Source organism: Vicia villosa, linkage group LG1, assembly GCF_029867415.1.
Source record: "Vicia villosa cultivar HV-30 ecotype Madison, WI linkage group LG1, Vvil1.0, whole genome shotgun sequence".
NCBI classification, from domain to species: Eukaryota; Viridiplantae; Streptophyta; class Magnoliopsida; order Fabales; family Fabaceae; genus Vicia; species Vicia villosa.
In genome coordinates, this window is record NC_081180.1 from 80,985,515 (window position 1) to 80,995,402 (window position 9,888).

The 9,888-nt window shown below is 34.5% G+C and overlaps 2 protein-coding genes across 2 annotated transcripts; one reads left to right on the forward strand and one right to left on the reverse strand.

The window, feature by feature from the left end:
• Positions 1 to 502: 502 nt before the first annotated feature.
• LOC131643319 (uncharacterized) lies at positions 503 to 2,701 on the forward strand. The gene is made up of 6 exons (XM_058913511.1): positions 503 to 649; positions 792 to 849; positions 933 to 994; positions 1,087 to 1,145; positions 2,100 to 2,260; positions 2,354 to 2,701. Exons 2-6 carry the CDS (start codon positions 830 to 832, stop codon positions 2,559 to 2,561), a joined length of 510 nt encoding a protein of 169 aa, XP_058769494.1. The 5' UTR covers positions 503 to 649; positions 792 to 829; the 3' UTR covers positions 2,562 to 2,701.
• A 349-nt stretch (positions 2,702 to 3,050) lies between these two features.
• LOC131643320 (stress enhanced protein 1, chloroplastic-like) lies at positions 3,051 to 4,318 on the reverse strand. Its single transcript, XM_058913512.1, has 4 exons — positions 4,162 to 4,318; positions 3,974 to 4,078; positions 3,635 to 3,810; positions 3,051 to 3,351 (listed from the first exon to the last, which is right to left on the reverse strand). The coding sequence occupies exons 1-4, from the start codon at positions 4,211 to 4,213 to the stop codon at positions 3,247 to 3,249; spliced, it is 438 nt and encodes a 145-aa protein (XP_058769495.1). The 5' UTR covers positions 4,214 to 4,318; the 3' UTR covers positions 3,051 to 3,246.
• Between the last annotated feature and the right edge of the window lie 5,570 nt (positions 4,319 to 9,888).

Here is a 9,888-nt window from a genome sequence, read left to right on the forward strand (position 1 = left end):
TAGTTTTTAAAAATGAGCAAAAAAGAAGAAAAAAAGTTTTATTCATGGATGATTAGATAACTTAAATAAATGATAAAATGTTACTAAAATCTCGTTGTTAAAAAATTGATTCACATTTCTAACTTAAATTTTTTTTTTTTAAAAAAATTTATAAGATACTTTCAAATTTTATAAATTTATACAATACAATTGTATATTCTAAAAATCTTTATTTTGTTTAAAGAAATTTATAATCTATAAAGAACCTTAAAAAAATCTTTAAAATATATTTCTATGAAATTTTTAAAAACAGAAATGCTATATTTACACTACCAATTGTACACCGTAAACATACACCATAACTTTTAAACTATGCTTTGTCTTGGCACAAATCTCAATTTCTATAAAAATAATAAAATAAAGAAAAAAGTATACAATACCGTATATACATACGGTGTAAATGTAAAATAAATTGTAAACATAGCATTCCTCATTTAAAAATCTACAAATACTATTCTTATTATCAATTTTTTTTTTTAAAATCTCAATTAATACCTCTTTTTACATATTTGTTGAGTTCTTTCGTTTTACCTTTAACCTAGCAGCAGAACTATTATTCATTCAACCTCGCCGTACGTGCCACTGTGAATCAACCACGCTTACGCCGCCGGTTCGTATTCTAATTGTTTTTTGATTTTGTTATTGTTGCAATTATAGTTTCGTTTTGGGATTCACTCATCAGAGATTTTGTTTTGTTGCTTTTGATTTATGCTTGTGAACTTTAAACTGAGCTTCTGTGTATGTTATAATAGGATTTGGCTCTCTTTATACCCTAAATTTTACAGTAACAATGGGCAAGCCTAATAAAAGGTTAATCACTTTTCTACTTTGAAGTTTTAAGTTGCTTTCTTCTTTATTGCTTCCTCTTGAGGTTTAATTTTTTTTATGCGCAGGTCAGATGAATCAGAATCAAAGTTGCATCGCAAATACGATAAGAAGGAACAATTTTATGCCCGTAAGTACGATACGAAGTTTATAGTTGGATGCATCTTAATATAACATACCTGTCTAGGTTTTAACTCCTTGCAACCCCTGCTGTTTTTGCAGATGTGCAAGATGTGCAATATACCGTTGCTTCCTTGACTGCTCAAAAGTCTATTGCGAAGGTGAGAATTTCATTTTCAGTGCTTATAGTTAATGGCTAGTTAACTGTATTGTACTCATGCCGGTTATTATAAATCATTGATATATACAATTGATTTTGAAATGTTATTGTGTTCCCGTTCGCATTGATGATATCCAGACCGATGCTTTACCTTTTGTGTATTTAGATACAATGATGATAAAAAATTTCAAGTGCTCACGATTTTTTTAGAGAGCCTTGTAATAATGACAGGTTTTTAAATATTAGCCTTTTGTCTAAGTTGAAATTAGATCATGCATCTCAATTTTTTTCATAAGCTCTCATTTAATTTGTCTATAAGCACCGACAAACATGTTAGACTTCTTATAATGGCAGTTTTCAGAGTTATTATATCAGTTGGTATGTTTAATTTTAGGAATAGAGTTAGGAAGGGAGAAACTGATTATGGAATAGCTATTGAGTAGTTTTGGGTGTGAGAGACCAAACTCTCGAGTTCTGCAAGGCAGAGACCAAGACTCTCGAATTTCTTGGATATGAATTGCTTTATATCTATTCTATCTTAATTTCTCTGAAGTACTGGTGTGTTAAGTCTGTATTCATAATATTAACTACTGTTCTAGGCAAATTTTGCAGAGGATTGTTCCATCATTTCTATTTTCTTTTCTTTAATTCATTCAATGTAGGTACTAGTTATAACTTATAAGTGAAGAATTATAACTTTGTGTTAATTGAAAAACTCCCACGAGTTAAGAGCTAATTGAAACTAGAACATACTAGTTATTTTGAAGATTCAATCCGAACTAGAACATACTAATTATTTTGAAGATTTGTGATTTTCACTGAGAATGTCCTGATGAGAGGATTGTTGCATTTTATAGTAACTGAACCAAAGTTGTTTTAGATATTTATGCTCCTCTAATTTTATGTGAAAAACATGACTGTTATTGATTTTGTGAAAAATGTTGTATCTGGTCAGAAGAAGAGCAGACAACAAAGACGGCAGGAAAAAAAATTGAAAGCATATAGCCTTTCTTCCCTCTTAGAAACCCTTCCGGAGTTGAAGGAACAGTTGAAGGCATCACCGAAACCACAAGAGGCTAACTTCAAGCTTAATTGTAAAAATAGACAGAAATTAGTGTAAGTGTTTCCTATCACAATTCAATAATTTACTGGCAACTTTCCATTTGATATGTAAAATAGTATTTGTAACCCTTGTTAATTATTCAACAGATTGGAGGAAGGAAAAAATTTGTCTGAGGTTTTTAAGAATCATTCCTTCCAAATGAATCCCTTGGCTGCCATTCATCAACACTTAAGGAACCTACAACCAGTACCAGTAGTAGAGGAACAACAACCCAAGAAAAAAGGGAATGTGAATGGGTCGAGAAAGAGGAAGATGAAGAAAGCTCGGGCTGGAGTGCAGTCTATGGATATATAACGCCTCTTGTATGGAAATGCTGTATTAGTGTCTTTTTCATAAGATTTTTATATAATTGTACCACTTCTGTGAAGCATTACAGTACTTAATTTGTGAATGAGGACATCTTAAATTTATAAAGCAGAATCTATAGTTATGTCCGGGATAGTTGGTTGCTGATTTTTATATCAGTATGAGTTGAACATATGAATTGAACAGGCATGACTACTTGCTGATTATAGCTGCCTATGAAACTATTCACCTATATCAACTTTTGATAAACATTCAAGGATTCTTCATAAAAAGAAAATATAAGAAAGTTAGAATTGTGACTAATGATTAACATCAATTGTAGCGTAAACAGCCTTAAGTTTATCATAGTATGTATGAAGGTGGCTAATATTTATCCGCAGAAAAATTGGCCAGGATCATGTCATGCTTTGTTGCTGAAAATAGTATTGCTCCATAATTCACTACTAACTATTGCAATTGCAATGAGATAACATTACATAATACGAAAAATGAAAATTGCCTTTGGATTCAGCCAATTGATGCTTCTATTACTTTAACCTTTCAGGATGATGATGTAAATTCTTTCACAAATACAAATATTACAACAAAATAGTGATAAAAATGTTACTTGAAAAATGAAATTTCATTTGAAACTAAAGAATTTACAACAAACATAACCAGCCTAAATAAATGATCAGTTCTCTGAGGCTGACTGGAAGATGAAAACTGCGGTCAAGACACCGACCAGTCCTGTTACGGCCAGGGCAACTGTAGGCAATGGACTTGTGAGACCAAAGTTCTGCAAAATCAAAGTAAGGAGTATTAAAATCAAACTCACATTCACTTGGAAGATTTTAAGAACCTAAATGCTTAATCACTACATATACCAAACTCAATAGCTTAAAAAATCATCAACAGGTACACAGCTTAATTTTACAACTAGACACAATAAACACTATAAACCAAGTAAAGGAGAAAGACACAAGCTAAATTATCAATCATTTGATGAAAATTATAATGTTACATAGCTCAGAACATGGAGATAAATGATTTCAGTCTAGGTCATGGTGCGTAAAACATACCTCTAGGAGTCCTTTTCCTGAAGTAATTTCAACAGTAATGGCAACTGCAAAACCAATCATGGCTCCCCGGCCTAGCCATACATCCAAACCGTTCCCATCCTTAGTGTTTTGTTCACATCTTATTGAAACTGGCATTGCTCTATATACTGTCTTCCTTCCATGATTCCCCGGAATCACTTGAAACAAGTAAAAAAAACTAATTAACTTCATACAAACCATACAACAAACACAAAATTTGCATCTCATGGGTTAAGAATTAAGTTGGATTATATGAACCAAAGAATGCTACAGTATAATAGTAATAACCCAATTCAAAGTAAAAATGACAAGAATTCTTACATAGTGGGGAACCAGTGGCGAAGGATGCTCGAACTGGAGACAAACTGGGTTTAAGAAACTTCGCAGAGGCTGAAGGAGAGTTTCTTGTGGCGAAAACACGAGCATCTGCAACAAAATTATCAGTGGAACTTGAGAATTGAGAATTTCTCTAAGAATGTAGAAGAAAGAGATAGAGAGAGATGGGTTACCGCGAAGAGAGACGGAGAGAGAAGCAGAGGTTGGAGCTTGAGCAAGAGCCATGGATTGGACTGGATTGTGAAGTTACTGTAATAAGCAATGGAATTGCAAGACTGTAGTATGTGTTATCTCTTTCTATTTTCTTTTCAATAGAAAGTGATGATGAAACCATGGCCATTCATATTTCTCACTCGTTAATGCTTACGTGGCTTCTTTTCTGTTTTACTTTTTGTTGCGGAACAAACTATTATTATTATAGAACAACAAAATATCTTTTATTTGAAATTTGAGAAGTTAAATACTCCTAATAGAAACAAGGTGAACACTCCCGTACTCTTGAGTTTAGTTGAGTACCAGTACCTTTGTCCAATCAATGTACCGGTACCTAAGAATTTACCTAGAAACAATTATAAATTTTGTTTATTTAATAAAATGTATCATATAACTAATCAATCTAAACTCTTATCCTCTCTTTTTATAAGCTACTCTTAATTTTTGGAAATTTCTTTATCCATCCCCTAATTTTTTTGTCACTCGCAGCGAATTTCCCATAATGCCCCTATATTTTAGAGATATATCTCCGAAATTATTTTTTTTCTGAAAAAAAGTTGATTTCGGAAGTGCACTTCCGAAAACACAACAAAAATGGTGTTTTCGAAGGTCCACTTCCGAAAACACCCTTTTTTGGGAGAGAGATGTCTTGGAAGATGCATATCCGAAATATCTCCATTTTTGGTCTTGGAATGTTTCGGATATACACTTCCGAAAAAATCTAATAATTATTAAAAAATTAAAATCAAGGTGAATCAATACAATTAATAGGGTATAAAATCAAGTTGAATCAATAAAATAAGGTGAATCAGTAAAATCAAGGTGAATCAGTAAAATTAAGGTGAATCAAAATTTTCTAATCAATTTTAAAGTTAAAAATTATTTTAGTAACTTATATAAATTAAAAATATTCTAATTTCATAACTAAATTTTGAATTATATAAAATTAAATATAAAATTTATTCATTAAATAAAATTTAGACAATTTTTTTTAAACTAAATGAAAAATTATATTTTTATCATGATTAATTATGAAAAATGACTTTTTTTATCATAATTTATTATGAAAAATGATTATTATTATTATTATTATCATTATTCTTACTTGATCTCTTTCAATATAATTGAAATTATTCATAACTACATTTTAATAATTGGAATTATTTTAAATTTTTTGTAATTGAAATTTTTTTAATTTTTTTTAATTAAAATTATTTTAAATTTTAAAATATGAATCAGAATAAAAATATATAATTATTATTATTCATAACTCCTAAATTATAGCAAAATATATAATTACTATTATTCATAACTCATAAATTATATCAAATTTATGATATGTGAATTAATTAATATCCCAAAAAATTTAATTTTGGGAGGTTTTTTCGGAGATGCATCTCAGAATTAATCAAAATCTCAATTTTTGGGATTTTTTCGGAGATACATCTCCGAAGTCTGGAAAAATTTTAAAAAAAATTACTTCGAAAATACATCTCTGAGACAGAGGCAAATTGGGGTTTTTGCTGGGGTCAGCCTGTTAGCTGAAGATTTTGTTTTATATTATTTATCCTTCGAAGAAGTAGAAGATCGAAGGAAAGATGGTTACTGATGGCCATCCCTTAAAAATAAAAGAATGGCTACTGATGGCCATGCTTCGAGAGTAAAGATTTCTAAGTTCGCTATGAAGATAATGAATACTGAAAGCTAGTGAAAAGTATGTGTCTTCGGGGACTTAGACAAATTTGTAAATATATTCAAGTATTACTACTTAGCGTGTTTTTTCGTAGTGTTTGTTTAATACACTGCCACGCGTCGAAGACGGACTCAGGCGAGAAGATTTGAAATTCGAAGACGGTTTCGTAACTGTCCAATAACAGATGGCTCCGTTGGAAGTTCTGATGAGAAACGTGGCAGCAGATTAGTATAGGACCGTTAAGGTCGAAACTAGTATAAATAGGAGTCTAAATGTTAGGATTCCGTGTGTTCATTTTGTACAAATCACTCACATATTTACTCAAGTATCAAGCGTTAAGAGAAAGAGTTCGCTGAGAAAATGTACGTATGACACCACCATTTTAATACATGTGTATTATCTTTTGTTTTTTTATCTTCCAGAATTACTGCATTTCGTTTACTTCTTGCCATTTACATTTCTGTATCTTTACTTTAACGTCATTTACTTTCGAATTACTTTCATGCTATTTACTTTCAAAGTCTTTTACATTTCTGCAGTTTAAGATTCTTTACGTTTCAATAGTCTTTTTAATTTTCTATGTTATGTTACTTATCTTTTCATTGAAGTCACATTTATAACAAAGTGATTGTCAAGACTATTTGTTCTTTAATCGAACAAAGCTTATCGAAGAAGACAAATAATGAATATGGTCCGAATGAACGTTGATGACAATCTTCTTGACTATGTGTCCTAGGATCAATCTAGTCGATCCTGCAAGTAACCAAATCATATTTATTATAGTTTGGAAGACTAGCGGTTGTTTACCGGAAATCACCGTAAACAAATTGGCACGCCCAGTGGGACGGTGTCAAGCAGATTGTTTTAATCAATTGCTTTATTTTTGTCTAGACAATATCAAGATCTTGTATGAACCTTAGGAACGGTAAATTAAAGAACAGTGCACAACCGATTCCCAAACGAAGGTACAACAGGAAAATGGTCGTTACGGCCAGTGCAGGGGGTAATCAAGATCCCCCACAAGGTTCAGGATCAGGAGCGGCAAATTCGACTTCGACTCAAGAAACACGAGATGCAACGGGTCCAAATGGATCGAGACCTGCAGATAATTCCCAGGCTTTGCCTGAAAATAATACATGGCCTTCAGGGACTATTCCAGTTTCAGTGTCGACAACCGCACCCTCATCCACAAGCGCAGAGGACGTATTGTTTGCCTCGACAAATGCTGCAAACAATTTGTTTGGTCAAGGCACGAATTCTGCTTTCGAATGGAGACCAAACAGTTCATATGGAATGCCATACCCATACGGAACAGGCGTACGAGGGGCAGGACCTATATATGCCCCAACTAACAATGCGACATTTTCACCGAATGTTAGTTCAGTGGGTCGAAGTGCACATAACACTGGTTTTTCTACCCAGGTGCCTCATTTTACCACAAATAACCAAGCAGCATTTCGACAAGAAATGGATGCAAGCAACCATGATATGGTAGGGGTTTTGGCTAGAGAATTGACTTCAGTTTTAAGCCCACTAATGGCAAATGTTACTACTACAAATAGAGAAAACATGGAGACTTTCCAAAAGATATCATCTCAAATGAATCGAATGGCAGAATTCATGGGAATAACGCCACCTAAAAGGAAAGACAAACAGCCTTTGAATCAAGAAGAGAGGCCCATTTTAGAACGTGTTCAAGACATAGTTCCGTCATCTAGGACAGCCACTAGGGATGTAGGCCCCTCACGAAGAACAGAGATGTTCGAAGGAACTCCAATAATTAACTTAGAAGCTTCAAATCAAAGAACCGTCCCCGTTCGACAAGAAACGGAGGAGGAGCAACCCAGATTAAGGATTGTGGGTAGGAACGAACACCCAGATGAGGTTGTTCAAAGAGTCAGAAGAGAAAATCTGGCTACAGAAAATAACTTAACTGCCATGATAGAAAGGGTTATGGCTAATAATGGCCTTAGTACTGGACTTAGACGTCCAAACTATACATCCCCTATATCAGATTATATCATGCAGACAGAATTGCCTAGGGGCACTAAGGTACCCAAATTTACAAAATTTTCAGGCGAAACGAATGAGTCAACGGTGGAACATATTGCTAGATATTTGACAGAAGCAGGAGACTTAGCGGGAAACGAGGATTTAAGGATCAAATATTTCCCTAGTTCGCTGACAAAAAATGCCTTCATTTGGTTTACTACTTTGCCACCAAATTCGATAGATGCATGGGCATACTTGGAAAGGCTTTTCCATGAGCAATTCTACATGGGTCAAACTAAGATAAGTTTGAAAGAATTGGCCAGTGTTAAAAGAAAATTCACAGAAACAATTGATGATTATTTAAATAGGTTCCGTTTGTTGAAATCAAGGTGTTTTACAACAGTCCCAGAGCATGAACTTGTTGAAATGGCTGCAGGTGGTCTAGATTATTCAATAAGAAAGAAACTAGATACCCAATACCTCAGGGACATGGCCCAATTAGCAGACAGGGTTCGACAAGTCGAACGACTGATGATGAGTCTTTCAATGACTCGTATAGCCCTGAAGAAGTCGAAATAGACTTAGCTGAATTAAAAGAAGCGCCACCTTACGCCTGCAAATTGCTAAATCCTGCCAATGGAAAAAACCCAGTAGAAAACGACAAGAATGATAGGTTCCCTAAGAAAACTTATACATTCGACATTACCAAGTGTGATGAAATATTTGATTTATTGGTAAAAGATGGCCAAATGATACTACCTCCAAATTCAAAAATTCCTCCGTTGGAACAACGGAAGAAAAGAGGTTTTTGTAAATATCATGGGTTTTTAGGCCATAAAACTTCTCAATGTTTTCTTTTCAGGGATCTAATTCAAAATGCTCTCAATGATGGAAGGTTGAAGTTTGCTGACAAGACCAAGAGTCATATGAGGGTCGATACCAATCCCCTAAACATTGCTGACGCTAGCCTCTGCGAGGTAGAAGATATCAACATGGTGGAGGCTTCTGAAGTCGAGGTTGTGGAGACTAAAGCAAGAGTAGCGTACGTCGAAGCCGAGGACGCTGATGATGAGTCTTTCAATGACTCGTATAGCCCTGAAGAAGTCGAAATAGACTTAGCTGAATTAAAAGAAGCGCCACCTTACGCCTGCAAATTGCTAAATCCTGCCAATGGAAAAAACCCAGTAGAAAACGACAAGAATGATAGGTTCCCTAAGAAAACTTATACATTCGACATTACCAAGTGTGATGAAATATTTGATTTATTGGTAAAAGATGGCCAAATGATACTACCTCCAAATTCAAAAATTCCTCCGTTGGAACAACGGAAGAAAAGAGGTTTTTGTAAATATCATGGGTTTTTAGGCCATAAAACTTCTCAATGTTTTCTTTTCAGGGATCTAATTCAAAATGCTCTCAATGATGGAAGGTTGAAGTTTGCTGACAAGACCAAGAGTCATATGAGGGTCGATACCAATCCCCTAAACATTGCTGACGCTAGCCTCTGCGAGGTAGAAGATATCAACATGGTGGAGGCTTCTGAAGTCGAGGTTGTGGAGACTAAAGCAATGTTCAATGGAAAGCAGGCTACTGAAAGCCTAAAAAGTGAAATAGTCTTCAACACTGTTGTTGAAGAATCTTCCAAGACAGAAATAACTGAAGCATCGAAGGAAGAAAACAGTGAGGCCACTGAAGACCTCAGGATGAAACTCCAGAAAATCCAGATCTCTGAAGTTCCTCCAGCAGCGGTTAACATGGTCAGCGCCAGACGACCAGTGTCTGAATTTGGCGAACTAGAGACATGGCTGACGAGGAAAAATGGGGGCATCAAAGTCCCTCCAAGAACCGAAAGCCTCAAGGAATATCTTTGGAATTGCCACGAGAGAAATGGTGGTAAGCAATGGATGTGTCCAAGGTGTTCGATCATGCTGAATCGAAGGGTCGAAGCCAACTTCGAAAGGGTTCGACGCGAAAGGTGGGAACACCCAGGAAGAGAGCCAAA